This window comes from Dasypus novemcinctus, chromosome 1, assembly GCF_030445035.2.
Source record: "Dasypus novemcinctus isolate mDasNov1 chromosome 1, mDasNov1.1.hap2, whole genome shotgun sequence".
Lineage (NCBI taxonomy): Eukaryota > Metazoa > Chordata > Mammalia > Cingulata > Dasypodidae > Dasypus > Dasypus novemcinctus.
The window spans coordinates 97,921,730-97,942,885 of record NC_080673.1 but is presented as its reverse complement, the minus strand read 5'-3'; the positions used below and the strand labels follow the sequence as shown (position 1 = coordinate 97,942,885).

The 21,156-nt window shown below is 35.3% G+C and overlaps 1 protein-coding gene across 4 annotated transcripts in view; it reads right to left on the bottom strand.

The window, feature by feature from the left end:
• Positions 1-21,156, bottom strand: part of LOC101437745 (sodium/hydrogen exchanger 9B1) — a 70,491-nt gene that overhangs the window by 1,348 nt on the left and 47,987 nt on the right. For 2 of the 4 annotated variants that reach the window (XM_071215289.1, XM_058294731.1), the window contains 5 exons: positions 10,740-10,927; positions 7,117-7,223; positions 6,630-6,779; positions 3,048-3,156; positions 2,370-2,506 (listed from right to left, as the gene is read on the bottom strand). In XM_071215289.1, coding sequence (XP_071071390.1) covers positions 2,370-2,506; positions 3,048-3,156; positions 6,630-6,779; positions 7,117-7,223; positions 10,740-10,927 — 691 coding nt within the window. The remainder of the gene's footprint in view (positions 1-2,369; positions 2,507-3,047; positions 3,157-6,629; positions 6,780-7,116; positions 7,224-10,739; positions 10,928-21,156) is intronic. The other 2 variants (XM_071215293.1, XM_071215295.1) reach the window with 2 other exon arrangements.

The following is a 21,156-nucleotide window of genomic DNA, read 5'->3' as shown; positions in this document are numbered from 1 at the left end:
AAAAAGATAAATCAGACAGAAAACCAACTCTAAAGAATCTTACAGGGAGTGAATGTAGTGTAAATGGTTGAGAACCTGCTTCCCATACACGAGGTTCCGGGTCTGATCCCCGGAACCTCCTAAAAAAAAACAAAACACATGAAAAATCTTACAGTTTAGAAGAGGATTCAAGCATAAAAGCACTGCCAAAAATAATTGGCTTTTAGTAGATGATGATGATAGTGGTGAAATTAATAGTAATAATATTTATACTGTTATATAGCATTTGTCATGCAACAGATACCATTTTTAAAATTTTACACTTATTAATTCATTTAATCCTCATGACAGCCCTGTTATGTGGGTACCAGTGCTAGATGATAAATGGTTTTTAGCAAGCTGATCTTACATTTGGAAACTAAATTCTTTAATTTTCCTTTTACTTTTTCCCCCATTTTCCACTCTAATTTTCAGTGATGTTTCTATATAGGGGAATAAGAGAAAGGAGTAAAGCATAGTCAATTCTATTAGAGGAGAAGAGAAAGAAGGAAGAGGATAAATGTGAAAAATCTTGACAAGATTTGAAATTTAAAATTATTTGAGTCAATTCATTTGTAACATTATTATCATTATTAATGTGACTCTCTACTTGCAAAAATAACTAATTTTATGTCTTGCCAGTCCCCTAGAATGACCTTGATAATCTTTTTGCCTGGATCAAGGAGATAGCAGGAGGCAGATTAATACCACAGGATTTGAGTGGCCACGCTCCTTCATTCCTGCCTTTTTCCCCCCCTGCTTGATGAAAATAATGTAAAAACAAATTTGCAAGTGTACTGTAGGATGGAGAGACTAAAGAGATGGATAGATACTCCTTTCATGGGTTTATTATTCCCTACAGCAGAGATTAAAAATAGCAAAGTTGCGTATAATAATTATATTACACTAAGGTAAGATGAAAAAAACAACAGCAGCAACAACATGGTTAACTCAGCACCACCATATGACATTTACAATACAAATCTCTTCACGTGGATCATCTCATTTAACATTCACAACACTGCTATGAAGCAGAGAGAATCATAGCCCTTACTGTAAAGATGAGGAGACTGAGGCATCGAGGGATTAGGAAGTTAACTTGCCTAACATTAGAAGACTAGCAAACTCAGGCATTCTGGCCCATCACCTGCTTTTCTATTCATGTTGCACAGAGAATTTTATTGCATGGAAACTAACAAGCTTGTTTTGGGTTAAGAATGGAGAAAATCTCAAGAAGTCAAGACATTATACTGCTAGGTTAAACCATCTAATAATAAGTAGTAATACCTTTTATTAAGTGGATAGTACCATTGAATCAACAGGGCAAAACTACAAGCTTTCCTATTCATTTGTTCATTTATTCTTGTAGGCACATGACACATATTTATTGAATACCTCTTGTGTGCCAGGCACTGTTGTTAAGTGCTGGGGAAACAATAATGAAAAAAAAAATAGCACAAATCCCTGTCTTTCCCATATTGTCTAGTGAAGGCAATCAGCTATTAACTGAGTAGTCATACAAATAATTTATATTTTAAAACTCTAAGTGTGCAAAAAGAGAAATAGGTGTTCTGTGAGCATGTAACAGGAGAATGTGATTCCCATTTGAACAGAGATTTGAAGAGGGTATAAAGCAGGTGTCCTGGCAGAGGAAGCATGGCACCCTTGTGGAGATAAGTACTGGTAGTGAAGACTGGGAGATATGCAGATACCACATCAGCCAGAGCCTTGTTAGTATGCTCCTGGAGATGCCTAGAGTTAAAGTTACAACTATTTTGATATTTTTAAACACAAAGAATATGTGCATATATGTGTGGTGAAGTAGGTGATAGGAGTAGGAAAGACAGACTTTTAAAAAAATCATTATTCTTTCATGAATTGGAATAAGTGTACCACACTAATACAAGGTGTTAATAATAGGGAGGTTTATGTCAACTTTGTATTTCATGCATGATTTTTCTGTAAACCTACAGCTTCTCTAATAATACATACATATACATATAAAATCATTGTCTCTACTTTAAAATCACAACATTTACTTCTGCAATATTCAGTAAACTATAAGAATTCCAATTTTCACATGTATACTTATTTCATATTTTAGTTTACAAAAATAGAAAAAATAATAGTTTAGTAACTATTTGTCACTAAATGTACATTTTTCAATTTCAGAAGAATTCCTTTTAAAACTTGATTTTCAAAAAGTACATTAATTTTAATGAATAGTTATGCTCAACTAAACATTTTAAAAGTAAAGCTAATAGCCGACCTTTTGTGCTTGGATTAACATTTTCATTTAGAATGTTTAAAAATCATCAAAACTAAATTGGAGTAACTTAATACATATTTACCTGGACTGTAGCTTTGGGCATCCATGATAAAGCAATAAATATTTTCTCCTTAAAACTAAAACCAGCAAAAGACATCAAGAAAAACGTGGCACAAATTCGTACCAATAATGCTAAACTCACAGTAGCAACACAAGTGCCTATAACAGACAAAAAGAAACATAAATGCAGAATACTTGAGAAAAAGTAGTTCTTAAAGTTTTCTTTAGGTAAAGAGATATGGTTTGTAAAACTTTTGAAAATATTTAAGGTTATTGCCTCTTTGTATCTTTATTTTTAAGTAAAAAATTATTATAAAAACACCAATGTGATTGAGGCTTCTATGTAATGTGCAAGAGAGGTATGATGAAAAATAAGGCAGATGACATTTATTTAATTTTGGGCTAATTGATGGAGTTTTTATTATAAATTAAAATATTCAAAAGTTTTTGAGACAATCTAATAACTGAGCTCAGAGAAGAAGTATTCATTTCCTCAGCTACTCAAGTAAGATATTTAGGACACTCTTGGGTAATGAACACATAAGAGATAGGAAGAGCAAATATATATTACTCTATCAATGAGTTGCTGAAGAAGATTTTTGCAGCCCTTAAAAGATATATTGTAAATAAGTACAGAATATTTGTAGTTTTCTAAAAGATTTACAAATATTATATTTTTTGTGCCCCTAATTATTCTTACCAATAGAATTTTCTCTAAGAGATAAAACAGATACCTCTGCTCCAACCAAGCCAAAAAGAAGGGGTTGAAAAACTTTCCATGTACCTGCAATAATTTTTTGGACTCTAATCTACAGGAAAAAGAAATACAGTTATTGAGACACATAAAAGCAATTGCCTTTCAGATATTTAAAGTCTTATTTAATAAACTTGGTATTTTATTTTTAGAAGAAATGTTAAAGCCTAATTAGTAAAAATTAATTGAGTAGACTATTTTATTAATAAACATTGAGGTAGAATTTGACTAAAAGAAACCCACAAAGTTATAAAATAAACAATATTATTTGATAATTTTGTCACAGAACAAATGTGTGGCTTTGGAATTCCAGACAGGCTCTGATAGGTCAGTTAGAGTTCGAGCTTTTGTCTGTAAGGTAAACTTGAAATGGACTTAGAACTACATCATGCCTTATAACATATCCAGCGCATGTAAACTTCTTGGCTCTCAGAAGGGGATTGAAAGTAAATTCTGATATGTTATTGACTGCTAGAAAAAAAAATTCTGGTTGTCTGTTAGGGTGCTTCCAAACATCGCATATTGAGAACTTCTAAGTTACCTTTTCCTTAAAATCAAACAACAAAGGAATACGAGACCCCTAATTGATTGACTGCCCTGGTCCCTTTCTGGGAATTAATCCTTCCCAGTCCCACTTCCCCAATTTGCCCCTACTGACATAACAGAATTCTGGTTATCATCACAATTCCTTCCTATACATACACCATAGGTCCAGATGCCCTTCTCCAGGAATTTGGATGGTTTATCTTTTTTTTTAGTTTTTTTTTTACAGAAGATACATATATCGATGTCCCTTGATTGGGACATAGAATGTTTTCAAATCTATTGTCTAATGACCAGACTTACTGATTGCCATTTATAACAGTAAGGGGAAAAATAAAAAAAGGAAAAAATAAAACAAAGGAAAAATAATATTACTTTATTTTTTATAGCGTATTATTCTATTTTTTACTTTTAATCTTTAAAACTTTTTAAAAATTGTGTTTTATTTTCTTTATCACATAAAAGTAATTTTAGTAGTTTTAATCTAATTGTATTTTATTCATAATTCACCATCTAATTTCCTTTCTAATTATGATTTTAAAATTTATTTACAAGGAAATATGGACAGGAACAGCCAATGAATATTTGAAAATAAGCAAAGTGAGGGGAAAATGTCTATATTAGATTTTGAAAAATAAAAATTTAGTGTTTTGAAATAGAGTGGTATTGGCATTGGAATAGATAAGTAGGATATAATATATTACAGAAATGAATCTAGGTATGTGTGAGAACTAGTTCATGATAAAATAGGCATTTAAAATCAATGAATAATTAATGGATTAGTCGATAAATAGCTTTGCAAAATTGACTATGCAACTTACATACATGTATAATATATATGTATCTATGATATATACCTTTACCTCAGAGCATTCACAAAAATAAATTCCAGATGGATCAAAGAACTAGATGCAAAAACAAAGCAAAACAAACCCAAACTACCAAAGTATTAGAGGAAGCCATTCTTAAACAAGACAAAGAATCCTTCAAAAAGGAAAATTTGATGTATTTGACTCTAGCTAATTTTACCTCCAATACATGAACAAAGTTGAAGATAAGAAAAATTATATATATAATTTTATGTATGTATATATAACCAAAGGATTAGTAGTGCTAACATACAGGGAATCATTATATATTAGAATCAAAAGACAAATCATGGGCAAATAATATGGATAAGTAATTAAAAATTTTTTTTTAAAAAACTTAACTCCTCTGGTCATCAGAGAAATGTAAATAAAGAATAACAATGCCATATAGATTCTTACCCATCAGGTTGTAAAAAAAAAAAAAGAAAGAAAGAAAAAGAAAAGAAATAGTGATACTATCCAGTGTTATTGTTGGTTACAGTTTAGGGTATTAGGCACTCTATTACACATTGCTAGGAGTGTATATTTTGAAGAGATAATTTGGCAGTAACCATGAAAATAGGTGCCCTCTCTTAAAACCTAGTAATTCAATTTGTAGGAATCTATCCCTCCAGAAGTAATTGAACATATGCAAAAATGATACATGAACAAAACTGTTCAGGGCAGCATTATTTGTAATAACAAAAAATGGAAACATCTAAGTGTCTGAAAATAGAGGACTAGTTAGAAGAAACAATTAATTCCGGGTCAGGAGGGTTGATATTTGGAAGCAGTGGCAGATAAAAGAATCATCTACATTTTATTCTACATGTGGCCCTTCTGTATTGTTTTAATCTTTTTTTAATTTAGCAGTTTTATTGAGATATAATTCACAACCATATAACACACCAATCTAGTGTACAATTCAATGGTTTTTAGTATATTTGCAGATACATGCAACCAATTTTGGAACATTTTCATTAGCTCAAAAAGAAACCTTGTACCCTTTAGCTATTGCTTCCTAACCTGACATTCCCACCCCCTTACTTTCTGTCTCTCTAGCTTATTCAGGACTTTCACATGAATGGAACCATACAATATGCAGTCTTTTGTGACTGGCTTCTTTCACTTAGCATAAGGTTTTCAAAGTTCATCCAAGTTATAGCATGCATCAGTACTTAGTTCCTCTTTATGGTTGAATAATATCCCATTAAATAGATATACTACATTTGTTTATCAATTCATCAATTGATGGATATTTGGATTGTTTCCACCTTTTTGGCAATTATGAATAATGCTGCTGTAAACATTCCTAAATAAGTCTTTGTTTAATGAGCATGTTTTCATATATTAATGATATAACTACAATTTTAATGAATAAAATAATGAATTTAATAAGTAATATAATATTAAATTTGGGAAAATAAAAGAAAGAAACCTGATATGATAACAACTTCTGATTGCATTCTGCTGTATCTCCAGGTGCTTTTCCTATACATTTTATTTTATTTTATTTTTTAAAGACTGATTCATTTATTTTCAATTTTTTTTAAAGATTTATTTTTTTGTTTCTCTCCCCTTCCCCCGTCCCCCCTGCCCCCCGCCGCCCCAGTTGTCTGTTCTCTGTGTCCATTTGCTGCATGTTCTTTTGTCTGCTTCTGTTGTCGTCAGCGGCATGGGAATCTGTGTCTCTTTTTGTTGCATCATCTTGTTGTGTCAGTTCTGTGTGGGTGGCGCCATTCCTGGGCGGGCTATACTTCCTTTTGCGCTGGGAGGCTCTCCTTAGGGGGGTGCACTCCTTGCGTGTGGGGCTCCCCTACGTGGGGGACACCCCTGCGGGGCAGGGCACTCCTTGCGCGCATCAGCACTGCGCATGGACCAGCTCCACACCGGTCAAGGAGGCCCGGGGTTTGAACTGTAGACCTCCCATGTGGTAGATGGACGCCCTATCCACAGGGCCAAGTCCGCTTCCCTATACATTTATTTTACTCTGCTGTTTCAAATACTTCCTCACAGACACAAAAAATTCTGGAACATCTTTCAACTAGAACAGGACTTTTCCTAATTATCCATTATATATGTAAAAAATCCAGTTATTGTGTTTTTATTAAAGAATTGGTATAGTAAAAACATTCACCTTTTCTTTGGACCACTTTAGCCCTGCAAGGAAAGTCAACAATAGTGTGCATAATCCTCCAGCGCCATGTAAACCAGCACGGTGGCTGCCTAAGACAGCGGAAACACACAGCCCCAAAATAAGGAATGCTCTCTTCCATTCAAGTTTTGTCTAAAATTAGATAGACATTTAGAAATTAATTTACATTACATGTTGAATACAAGATTTGACATTATCTATTTTGAACTGGATCAGCTGCAACTGTGAGGATCACAAAGTAGGTATTGGAGGCTGGTTGAGGACAGAGTTTTTAATATTGAATTTAATATTTCATGGACCTTCTCAAGATTCAAAAATTTTTTTTGAGGTACCAGGGGTGGGGATTGAACCTGGGACCTCCCATGTGGGAGGCAGGCGTTCAACTACTTGAACCACGCCTGCTCCTCAAATTTTTGAAAGACATGTTTAGGCACTACACTTCCACAAAATAGATAAATTTTCTATTTACCTGATCTCTACTTGGAAAATATTGAGCAAAAATTCCCAAAGCAACTCCTAGCAGCACACCAAGGATTACCTCCCAAAAAGAGTTTAGGAGAGTATTAAGTAGATCACCTATAAAGGCACACATTAAGGAAAACATTTCACTGAGAAATATTTTTATATATTCTACACATCAGAAAATAAAATCTAGGTGGTTCATAAAGCAAGGTAAGCATTTTAATAATAACATATGTAAAAACATATGTGTATCTATTTGATAAGTGAAATATACACACTTAAATAATATAATCCATAACGCAGAAATTCAATTGTATAAATAGGCCAGGAACAAAGCAATAGTAAGCCCACAATATGTCCCCTTCATATCCAATTCAAAATGCCAGGTGAGGTGGAAGAATGAGTGAAGACTGACAAGGGAGCCCCTTTGGCACCAAGCACATCAATGACAAGGGTGCAAATGAAACAAAACATTTAAAAGCAAAAAGAACTGTTAAATAACAATAATAAAAAATTATCTCAGGGTTAAGGCAGGGAATATCTAAGGGTCAGTTGAGTCCCCAATATATTTCATTTATCTGCATTTGTAGCTCATATGCAGCTACATATGATTATATGTATTCATATGTACATTATATGTATTCATATGTATTATAATCATTATAATAATAAAATACCAACTGAGTCACAAAAATGTTCAGTTTTGCTCTGTGTATTTGGATTAATAAGGTATGTAAAATATGTAAAAAATACATATTTTCCCATGGAAAAATAATAATAATAATCGGGTGGAAAAGGATTTTCTAAACAAGAAGCTACTTGATTTTTCACTTTCTTTGGTTCTCCTTAAATTAGATTTGGTCTCCTGTAATGTGTTCCCATAGCACCCTGTACTTCGATTTTGTAATATTCATGACACTTATTATTACTTGTTTAATCTATGCTCTTTGTGAACATGGGCCACTTGGTTTTATTTGCTGCTGCCCTGGAAGGCAGTGTAGAAATGAGTTAAAAGTATGGGTCTGGAGTCAGACTGCCAGTTTGCATCTTGACTCCTCTACTTACAGGATCTATGACTTTGAGCAAGCTACTTACTCTCTGTGCCTCAGACTCCTTTCCTGTAAAATGAGCATAGCAGTGATGCAACTATTAAATGAGTGGAAGCATTATGGGACCCAGCAAGTACTAAGTGACTACTCAATAAACGCTAATATTGTTGTTCAGCACTGTTTATCCTCAGTACTGAACACAGTAACTGCCACAATGGAAGAGGATCTTAAAAAATACTTCTTCAAAGAATGGTTGATGCCAATCATGAAGGAAATGATTACCAGATTTGACAATATAAAAATGTAAGACTTCTGAATGATGAAAGAGAGACAGGGAGAGGGAGAAGGAAAGGGAAAAGATGAGGGAGAGGGAGTGGAAGAGGGAGGGAAAGTTATAAGATGAATTACAAATGTGGAAAAATTAATATATAAAATAGAGTTATGTTCTTAACTTTATACAAAATATTGAAAAAACCACAAAGAACAGAAGATGAACATACCTATAGGAAATAGGCAGAAGACTTCAAGAAAGTTAATTTATAAAAAAAAATCCAAAGTGCCAGTGACCTATAAGCATGAACATTGTTTAATATCACTAGTAATCAAAGTACTGCATTTAAAGAGAACCTACTTTTCATCTATCAAATTGGCAAAGGTAAAACACTATTAATACTGAGTGTTGAAGAAGGTGAGGAGCAATGGCAAATTTATGCACTTTGATAGAACACAGGAGTGGGGCAATGTATTCCAAAAACTTTTCAACTATAAACACTTTTTAACTCAACAAATCCACTCTTAAGAGTAAGAAAATATTCGATTGGGTAAAAATATTTAGCAATAAGATGTTCAATAAAGCATTATTTTTATAGTAAAAATTGGAGTCAATTTTCAGCAGGTTAAGTAATTATGGTGCAGCCAGATTATGGAATACTATACAATCATTAGAAATGATGCCATGGAATATATTTACTGAGAAGAACATGTTTGTGATATACAGTTAAGTACAAAACAGCTCAGGTTTCAAGAAAGTATGGTCAATGTTCAATAATTTTAATAATTACATTAAGGATGAAGGGAGAAAATGAGGGAGGAAGGGAGAGAGGGAAAGGAAGAGTGAGAGAGAGAAGCTGAGTGGATTTATTATATCGAAAGGGTCAGAATTATTTCTTTTGTGTTTGTGTCTGTTGTATGCTTGTCTTCCTTTAAGGTGCTATGGGGAAGGGAACCTGGGATCTCCCACATGGGAGGGAGGTGCCTAATCACTTGAGTCCCCTCTGCTCCCTTTGTGTGTCTTTGTTGTATCTCTCATTGTGTTTTCCTCTTTGTGTCTCCTGTTGCATCATCTTGTGTCTTTTCACTGTGCCAGCCTGTCATGTCAGCTTGCTGTCTTGCTCGTCTTCTTATCAGGCACTGGGAAGTGAACCAGGACCTCTCATGTGCTAGGTGGGAGCTCAATCACTTAAGCCACATCTGCTTCCCCATAATTATTTCTGAGGGTGTGATTACTGCAGATTTTAAGATCTTTTTCTTCTGTTTTCCTTTCTTATTTATACTTATTGATTTAAAATAAACTATATATATAATTTTTCAAATTAAAAAGTATTTGGTGCTTCAGTAACACAAAGACTGAATTTCTATTAGTGCACATAATTAAAGTATTACTAAATGTGGAAATGTTTACTTTCACAATTTCTGTATAGTGTCACTCAAGACCATATATCACCTTGGGGGTCAGAACTTGTTGGATCTTGTCCCGCCACTACTAAAGAGGCACACAGTTGTCCAGACTCCCTATATAAATTGCCTCAACAATAAAGCAACTGATTAAAAGGATGGCCAAAAATGTACATTTCAAAAAAACTCTTGAATATTAGTAGTATTAATGATACTGCAGCTTAAAATTTTCCAGTGAAAACTGATAAAATCCCAAAGCAACATGAGCTAACTGTGATAATTCAGGTTATCAAATTAACTGAAACATAGGGTTATTAAAATAAAATAATGTTCATTAAGTAGTGTATTTTATTTTTTTTTAAAGATTTATTTATTTATTTAATCACCCCCCCCCCCCCGTCCCGGTTGTCTGTTCTGTGTCTATTTGCTGTGTCTTGTTTTTTTGTCCGCTTCTGTTGTCGTCAGCGGCACGGGAAGTGTGGGCGGCACCATTCCTGGGCAGGCTGCACTTTCTTTTGCGCTGGGCGGCTCTCCTTACAGGCGCACTCCTTGCACGTGGGGCTCCCCTACCCGGGGGACACCCCTGCGTGGCAGGGCACTCTTTGCGCGCATCAGCACTGCGCATGGCCAGCTCCACACGGGTCAAGGAGGCCCGGGGTTTGAACCACGGACCTCCCATGTGGTAGACGGACGCCCTAACCACTGGGCCAAGTCCGTTTCCAAGTAGTGCATTCTTAACCTATTGAAATTTCTTCCCTGTTCTGGAATGGGTTTCTATGACAAATAAAAAGTAGTTAAATGGAAAAGTCTTTATTAATAAATTAAGAGGAAAATCCAGACACTTTGTTCAAAGAATTAACAGAAAACGCTGTGAAGTATGTGGAGGCTGTTGCATTGTCTTGTTTACCTGAGGAGAAGACTATACTCATGCATACATTGAATCCGGTGATAGCCACAATGTCGTCTACACTGCTAGCAGCTACTAGTAAGGTCGGAATGCCTTTCTCAACACCATATCCTTGTTCTTGCAAAAGCAGCATGGAAGGGACAACAACAGCAGGAGAGACAGCACCTAGTACAAAACTGAAAGGGAAACTTTTAAAATTGATTTAAAAACATTTTAACGAAATAGTGTTTTATATTAAAATTTACAACAATTTCCAATGCAACAATTTTGCTCTTGAGTGAATGCTATTTAATGGTGGTATACTTTTTCATGCATTCTTTAGTGTTGGCTAAAATTTTAGAGAGATTTAGTTCCAGGTGTTGGACTGACTACAAATTGGGAGCCTCTCACTCTATCCCTAAATTGTTTAAAATGAAGATACAAAATTAATATGAAAATCCATAACCTAACTGCAGCACAAAAAGGGAACGCTTGACAGACAAGAAGTGAGTATAAAACAGGAAGATAAGAGGTAGACAGTTGAGGATTGAAAAAGGAAACCTAAGTTCAAATGTGTATAAGTAAAGAGTGCTATAAAGGATATGGTGTCCTTCTAAAGGTGCTCCAAGTCCTGAAATGGTAGATATCAGAAGCAGGAGGGGAACTCTGGGAAAACAACAGGGAGATACTTTGGAGTACCACTGTAAGAACGGCTGTACAAATTTCCACATCATTCCTACCTCTCGAGTAAGACAGTGAGGAACAGAGATGTTTGTCCCCAAGAAGGGATAAGTGTGGACACCTAAGTTACAAAGGTAACTGAGAAAATACCTGAGGTGTTTGATGATGCCCAGGAGGAATAGGAAAATCCTGCTCGGAATACCTTCTGTTGTCATACCACAGCCAGAACCTTGCCTCATCAGTATACCCTGTGTAGAAACACAATTGGTGCCCCACCAGAACCCATTTACCAGGCTGGTGCACAGATCCCCCAGCTGCTGCTTTTTGTCTGCTAACCATCATCACTCACACTTTTTTCTGGAGTCTTGTCCTGGCAGGCAAGAGCCCACCCGGGGATGATAGGGAGTTTTGCCTTTTTCTAACAACCCCCCTCACCCAGCAGCTGCTTCTGATTTACTGGTGTCTAACAGTCCAGCCTCTACAACTCTGTAGTGCAGTTTATGCTACAGATCTCCCCCTGGTCTCAGGAAGAGGCCAGACTTCTGTCATATCACATATTTGCATAAATCAGTGGTCCTGAACATCGCAGCACACATTGGAACCACCTGCTTAACAAATCATCCCCAAATTTCGAAACAAGCATTTATTATACTAGCTTCTGTGGGACAGGAGGCTGGGTGTGGCTTAGCTGTGTGCATCTGACTCATCACATGGGTGAGGGGTGTGCTTCCAAGCTTACTCTTGTGGGTGCTAGCAGACCTTCAGTCCATTAGCATAGGGACTACCCACAGGACTGGCTCACTACATGGCAGCTGGCGTCTCCTGGGGTAGGAGAACAAAGAAAATGTAAGGGAACATGAAAGACAGAAGCCATGGTTTTTTATATTAATATTGTTAGTGACAACCCATCACTTCTGCTGTATTCTGTTTATTAGAAGTGAGTCAGTAAAATCCAGCCCTCACTCAAGAGGAAGAGATTACACAAAGGCATAAATGTCAGAAAGGAGGAATTGTTGCAGGTTATCTTAGAGGTTGCCGACTATACCTGGAACCTTTAAAATATACTGATGCCTGGCTCCCTTTCCAAGACATTTGATATAATCTGTATGTAATGTGACTTGAGCACTGGAATTTTAAAAAGCTTCCAGGTGATTATAATATGCAGCAAAGTTTGGCAACCCCTGATTCCCCTAGCCCTATCCTGCTTTCTTCACTTAAGAGGTTTATCCTGACAGTTGCCTCAACTGTGTAAGAATTGTAATGCATTTTTTTTCTACTGACCATACAGTGCCTTCCATGGTAGCCTGACTGGCCTATTCCCCAAAAGAAGGCAATGGTAAACAGTTACAGCAATCATAAGTAAATAGGAAGTCTCAAATTAAAAAAAGGGCCCCCATTAGAGTGCAATTAAATATTTGGGGAAAGTCAACACTTTGAAATGAGACACTAGGTTCATGTAAATGGAATAATTTACAGTGGAGGAAAGAAGACAATTCTGCAAAAGAATCAAATAGAACATGACTTCAGAATAAGTATAAATAATATTCTCTATCATGAAGGTATATTGCATCCTATCCATAAAATTTTAACTATAGTTCTTAGATATTAAAAATTGATTGCTGGGGAGCAAATGTAGCTCAAGTGATTGAGTGCCTGCTTCCCATGTACAAGGTCCCAGATTTGATCCCCAATACATCCTAAAAACAAACAAAACAAAAAAACCCAAATCTCATTGGAGGGCAGATGTAGCTCAGTGGTTGAGCACCTTCTTCCCATGTACAAGGTCCTGGGTTCAATCCCTGGTACTCCTAAAAATAAATAAATAAATAAATAAATAAATAAATAAATAAATAAATAAATAAATAAGTAGGGGCGGCAGACTTGGCCCAGTGGTTAGGGCGTCCGTCTACCACATGGGAGGTCTGTGGTTCAAACCCCGGGTCTCCTTGACCTGTGTGCAGCTGGCCCGTGCGCAGTGCTGATGGGAGCCCCACGCGCAAAGAGTGAGCCCCATAAGGAGAGCCACCTGGCACTAAAGAAAGTTCAGCCTGCCCAGGAATGGTGCCGCACACACGGAGAGCTGACACAACAAGATGACGCAACAAAAAGAAACACAGATTCTTGTGCTGCTGACAACAGAAGCAGACAAAGATGATGCAGCAAACAGACACAGAGAACAGACAACTGGGGTGAGGGTGGGGGGGAGAAATAAATAAATAAATAGATCTTAAAAAAATAATAATAAATAAATTTTAAAAATTGATGGTTGAAATTTAGAAAAATAAATATGTGACACGGACATAGCTGAAGAATGAGTTAATAAGTTGCAAGTTTTAGAAAGGAAGATTTTTTTTTCTGCAGAGGAATTTTTTCCAGTATCCACTACTGGATAAAGAAAAAGTTAATAGGCATGGAAAAGGTTGTTACATTTAAATATATTTTTGAAAATTTATCTTCCCTCCCCCACTCCCCCAGTTTTCTGTGTCCGTTTGCTGTGTGATCTTCTGTGTCTGCTGCTATTCTTGTCAGTGGCACCAGGAATCTTTGTCTCTTTTTGTGGCATCATCTTGCTGCGTCAGCTCTCCATGTGTGCAGCGCCATTCCTGGGCAGGCTGTACTTTTTTTGTGCTGGGCGGCTCTCCTTATGGGGTGCACTCCTTTTGCGTGGGGCTCCCCTATGCGGGGGACACCCTTGTGTGGCAGGGCACTCCTTGTGCACATCAGCACTGTGCATGGGCCAGCTCACCACATGGGTCAGGAGGCCCTGGGTTTGAACCTTGAACCTCCCACATAGTAGGCGAACGCTCTATCTGTTGGGCCAAATCTGCTTCCCTACATTTAAATATTATTCTAATTTTCTATTTGTTTGAAAAATGTCACTGAGAAAAAAGATCTGAGACTACTCTTTTCAAAGCTTAATATGCATACAAATTACATGGTGATCTAAGTAAAATGCATATTCTGATTCAGTAGGTCTGGTTTGGTGCCCAAGATTCTACATTTTTAACGAGCTGCTTGGTGATACCACTGTTGCTTTCTAAACAAAGAACCACATTCTGTGGGCAAAGAACATTTTATTGGAAAAATTCAGAAAATCAAGCATTGAAAGAGAAAAAAATAGGTTAGCTTTAAAGGAATTAAAATTTAGATTGATAGGAGAGTTCTCATGGGCAAAATTAATGCAAAGAGATAATAGTGATATTGAGGGAAAATAATTTTGAAGCTAGACATCAATACCTACCTTCCTACACAAAAGGAATTTTCAGGCATTTAAGGATAAGAATAAAGACAGTTTACCATCCATTGATCAATTTTAAAAGAACTCGTAGATGAATTTTGGGGAAAAATATTTAGTTCAATAGAAAAAAGATCCAAATGGAAAGGATATGAGGCAGCATAGTATAGACATTAAGAAAAGAGACTCTGCCTAGGTAGAACCAAGAGCTAGTTCACATATCAGTTGTACCACTTATTGTCTGCCCTTAAGAAAACCATGTAACATCTCTTAGCGTCAGTTCATATGCAAAAAAAAAAAAGTATAATAAAGTGCTATTGTGAGGAGTAAATAAATAATTGTTAAGTCCTTCATGAAATGACTGACATATGGCAAGCACTATATAAATGTTTGCTACCACTGTAATTAATGATTATCATTAAAAGAAATTATGAGCAGCAAAACATTGCTAAATCTATAGAAGCACTAATTGTAAAGAAAACTTAAAAATAATCTTAGAATAAAATTTCAGATTATATCAACTGGTGGCAGAATATATGTGGAAGTGGAGAAATGTGAAAATGAGCTATAAATCTACGTATATGTTTTTCAAAATTATCGGTAAATACTATGAGAATGGTTTATAAACATTACATGAATAAACAGAATTAGAACAACGGAAATACTTGTAATCCAACAAAAGATATGAAAAATGAAAAATTATGAAATTCACAAAAATATATAACATAAAAAATTGAGATAATAGTAGGACTGGAAAACGGACTTTGGCCCAGTGGTTAGGGCGTCCGTCTACCATATGGGAGGTCCGCGGTTCAAATCCCGGGCCTCCTTGACCCGTGTGGAGCTGGCCATGCGCAGTGCTGATGCGCGCAAGGAGTGCCGTGCCACGCAAGGGTGTCCCCCGCGTGGGGGAGCCCCACGCGCAAGGAGTGCGCCTGTGAGGAAAGCCGCCCAGCGTGAAAGGAAGGAGCAGCCTGCCCAGGAATGGCGCCGTCCACACTTTCCGTGCTGCTGACGACAACAGAAGCGGACAAAGAAACGAGACGCAGCAAATAGACACCAAGAACAGACAACCAGGGGAGGGGGGGAAATTAAATAAATAAATAAATCTTTTAAAAAAAAAAAAAAATAGTAGGACTATGTCCAAATTGCCTATACTAAGTGGGTTACATTCACCTGTTTTAAGACAGAAACTGTCTGACTAGATAAAATCTAGCTATGTGTTGGTAGTAAGACACATATCTAAAACAAAATGGTACGAGGAAGTTGAAAATTATGTGATGTCCAGATTGGGTTTATTCCAGGAATGAAAATTTGGTTTATATTTAAAAATTAATCAATGGAACTCACTATAATAACAGAATAAATGAGAAAATTCTTATAAACATCTCAATAGAAGCAAACAATTATTAGATAAAATTCTACATTCATTCATGATAAAAACTTTTAGCAGACTAAGAAAAGGGAGAAACTTCCTTAATCTGATAAAGCTTACCTATAAAAATCATGACAAATATGGATCAAGACAAAGATGCCTGCTCTCATCACTTCTAATCAACATTATACTGAAGGTCCTAACCAGTGCCATATGGGAAGAAAAATAAATAAATAAATGGTATACATGTTGGAAAGGAAAATGTAAAGCTGTAATTATCCATAGACGACATGATTATACAGGCAGAAAATAAAAACCAATCTACAGAGAAATTATTTGAATAAAAAAGTGGATATAGCAAGATTGCTGGAAACAAAAGCAATATAGGAAAAAAATAGATGATATGTCTAAATACTAGCAACAAGCAATATGAAAATAAAATATTTAAAAATTACTATCTACAATAGCATAAAAGACTATCAAAGACCTAGGGGTAAATGTAATTCACTATATTGGATCTGTTTGCAGAAAAAATAAATCTTTAATAAGAAAAATTAAAGAATATCTGAATAAATGGAGGGATATACCATGACCATGGATTGAATGAGTAAATATTGTAAAGGTATCTATTATCCCCCAATTAACCTAGAGAATTAACATAATCTCAGTCAAGGTATTAATTTTTGGGTAGAAAATGACAAACCAATTCTATTTATTATGGACATATAAAGGGCTATGAAGAGCTAACACACTTTTGTAGATGATCATAAAAGTGGGAGTATTTGTTCTAACAAATATCAAGATTTATTATAAAACTACAGTAATTAAGACAGAGGATAGGAGCAGGTATAGCCCACTGGTTGAGCACCTGTCTGAAGTCCCGGGTTCAATCCCCCAGTACCTCCTAAATAAACAAATAAACAAAAAAGATAGAGGATAGACATAGAGATGATTAGGTAAGAATAGAGAGTCCAGAAATTGACTGAAACATATATGGAAACTTGATTTATGACAAAGATATCTCTGGAGAAAGAGAGGAAGAATAGTCCTTCAAATGAATGGGCTGAGTCAATTGTATATCTATAAGGGGGAAAAGAAAAAAAGGAAAAAGAAAAAAGTGGCCTTGACACCAAACACAAAAATTGATATAAGGTGGATTGTGGATTTAAACGAGACAGGCAAATCAGTAGTTTCTAGACAATAGTATTGGAGAATATCTGTATGATTTGGGGGTTAGGGAATTAGTTCTTAAACAAGACTCAAAAAGCATTAACAATGAAAGATGGATAAATTGGACTACATTAAAATAAAGAATTTCTACCGTTAAGAAAGTAAAAAGGGAAGCTGAAGAAGAGGAGAGGATAGTTGTAACAAATTTAACAAAGAGCTAGTATGAATAAGATAAAAACAAGCAAAAACATTAGAAATATGGGAGAGACTTGAAATAGCCCTGTTCACTCTCACTAGAAAATCAGGCAAATGAGATACTGCAACATTACCATCAGAATGGCTCAAATTAAAAAGACATGATTCTAAGTGTTGACAGGGATGTGTTGTAATAGGAAGTCTCCTGTTACTCCCTACTCTAATGGTGGGATTATCAGTTAGGAATATTGAAAGATAATTTGACATAATCTAATATATTTAGATATATAATAATCCTATGAATCAAGAATTCCCTCCTAAAGTTATATACTTAATGTTTATATACTTAAAGAAAACTGCACATGCATACCAAGAGACATGTACAAGAATGCTCATAAGAACATTATTAAGAATAGGCCCCAACTAGAAACAATCCAAATTCACATTGACAGTAGAATGGATAAATACACTTTAGTTTAATTATACAATGGAACACTAAATCTCAAAGAAAACAGATGAATTACATTTACATACAATAATACAGATGAATTTCAAACATGACATTGAGTGAAAGAGGGCAGGCACAAAAGAAAATATAATAAATGATTTCATTTATATAAAGTATAACTATAGGTTATTCTAAAATATGGTGTTAGAAGTTAAGATAGTGTTTATTTGCAAAAACAGTAAAGGGAAGTGGTTAGGAAAGGGCACAAGGGCACCTTTGAGGAACCACTTTCTTTATCTACATAGTGGGTACATGAATATTTACTTTTTTATAATTCAATGAGCTGTACATTTCCTTTTGCACTTTTCTGGGCTATTCTATAATAAAAACATTTAAAATTCAAGGTTGTAGAATTCATTCCAAAGAAATGGTACCCAAAATAGAAATATTAATATCTGATAAAAAAATTCCAGATAGATATTAAAAGGGGAAAGAATGATACCTAATATTAAAAAAAGAAATTAACCAGAAACATAATAATCATGGGCATTTGTGGCCTAATAACTTAGCTTTGAAATGTTTACAGCAAAAATGGACAAACACCATCAGATGCCAAGAAGAGATGGATCAAAAACTTAAGTGTAATAAGCATACTAATCAAGATAGGTAAAGATAATAGCAAAATTAATAAGAAAGACAAAAATGTAACAAGTTAAAATATTTGGTGTATAACTATAGCTGAATAAAGAACACAATTTTCATTCAAATGTGAGGGTTTAGTTAAAATATTCTCAAGCATACAAGGCTTCAAAAACATATCACACAGGGAAGTGGCTGTGGCTCAATCAGATGAGCTCCTGTCTACCATATGGGAGGCCCTCGGTTCGCGTCCCGGGGCCTCCTTGTGAAGGCAGGCTTGCCCCCAGAACCGCAGAATGCCGCCCGGCCCATAGATGCCGCTCAGCAAGGCGACAGAACAACAACAACAAAAAAATGAAGGGAGACAAGCGAGAACACAGAACAGGCAGCGAATGGACACAGAGAGCAGGAAGCAAGCAAGCTGCAAGGGAGGAGGGGAAATAAAACAAATAAATTCAGACACAGAAGAACGTGCAGCGAATGGATATAGAGAGCAGACAACATGCAAAAAGCCACAAAGGGGGGAAAGGGGATAAAAAATAAACATATCACACAAAGACCCACATTAACAATATTTGGAGAAAATAATCGAATAAGAGGAAAAATAAATCCAGGAATTGTTGCAAGAGAGATATAAATTAAGGGTATTCAAATCCCTTTACATTGTTTTTACAAATCTTTATTTTAAAAGAGGAAAGAAAGCTAAGACAAAGAAAATAAAATCGATTTCCATTATTAAACCTTCACTAAACTGCTAGATGATATAAAAATGAAGGGGTTTGAAACAGAGATAGCAAAATAATAATATGATATTAAATTGGGTAAAGACAGCAAAAGAATAATTCAATACAATAATTCATTAATATATATTGTATTCAGTATGTATATTGATACATATTGAATTACATATACATAACACATATGTATATGTAATAATATTGTATTCAATAATACAATAATTCAATCTCATTCATGATCTGAGAGGTAAAATTCTAAATAACTATGACAAATCGAATCCATCAGTTTGTTAAGAAAAAAAAAAAGACAAACCTCACAGGTGAATGCAAGGATGTTTCTACATTAGGAAATACCACTAATATAACTTATAACATTATCAGGTTGAAAGGAAAAAATATACCAAAAAGGTCTTTTGACTGAAAAAAACTCATTGGTAAACCAGAAACAGAGGAAATTTTCCTTAACCTAATAAAGAGCATCTACCAGCATCCTATATTAAACACCATATTGATGGTAAATATTAGTGGTATTCTCATTAAAATAATTAAAATTGTAAAAATGTTTTTTCAATCCATCAATATTCAGCATTGATCTGAAAGTCCTAGGTTACATAGTAATATAACAAATAGAGATTGCAGTACAAATGCTGGAAAAGAAGTTTAATTATTTGCTGATAGAATGTTATTATGAGAGCTATTCTGAACACTAATATGAGCAGTCAGCAAGGCAGCCATGCACAAGATCAATTTTAAAAAATCAGAGGTAGGATATCTGCTTACTGTCATGAGGGAATAAAAGGTTTTAGAATTGTCCTCCTCCAGGAAACACCTAGGAAAATATGTGAAAGGAGTGTTTTTAGAAACTGGGAATGCCTAAGATTGTCACAAATAAGAAAAGGGTACAAATGAAGTAAGCCCCACCATTGCTCATGATTTCTCCTTAGAGGCAATTTCCAGGCTATAGAGAAGGGAAGGCACAACTAAATAAGAGGCCAGAAATCTTGGTGAGTTGAAGAGACAGAAACGAGTTTGGGGGAGCCAGGGCAGATAGAATTTCAGATCAGTTTCTGGGATAGAGAACCACAAAAGAAAGACATTTTCATTGGAGGCTCTTTGTATCTTTGGCTGAATAACAGTGAGTATAAGCTTAGGTTAAAAAGCCACAAGACTGGAAAAGCACAGCTCCTGGAGAAAGAATTGTTGTGGAGTGATAAGATGAGCAATTTCCAGAGCTCACAGAAGGCTGGGAAACCTTCGGATTTCCACTAACTGCAGAGGAGAGGCCTTATCCACAACATGGGCATTCAGCAGAGTCACAGAAGGGCCACACATGGAAGGGGTCTAGATTAGCAGTATGTTAAAGGCTTCTCTAGATTTTCCCTGAAAGATCTTAAAAACAAGCCATTAAAGGATCAACTAATTCACAGATAACCTAAAACTGCCTTCCAGGACAAAGTCCAATACTCTTTTCAAAAAAGCAGGATTTGATGATGTAAAGTCCACAAAATTCAACATCTAATCAATAATCACTTGACACATGAAAAGACAAACATATGCAACTCATAACCAGGAGAAAAAAATTCAGTCAATACAAACAGACCCAAAAAGATCAGAGATGATGGAACTGGTTTGGGAGATAAGTACATTAAAGCAGGTGTTAAAAATACATCCAATTGCTCAATAATTTAAAAGAAAACATGAACATAATGGTGAGAGAAATGGAAGATATAGAAAATTAGCAAATGGAACTTTTAGAAATAAAACATTCAATATCAGAAATGAAAATTTCACTAGATAGGATTAATTGAAGGTTCAATACTGAAGACTAAAATGTTAAAGAAAGGCTGAACAATTTCCATCTTTGATGAAAAACTATGAAACCGCAGATCCAGAAAGCTCAATAAATCCCACAGAGAATAAACAAAGAAAATCACAACATATCACATCATAATTAAATT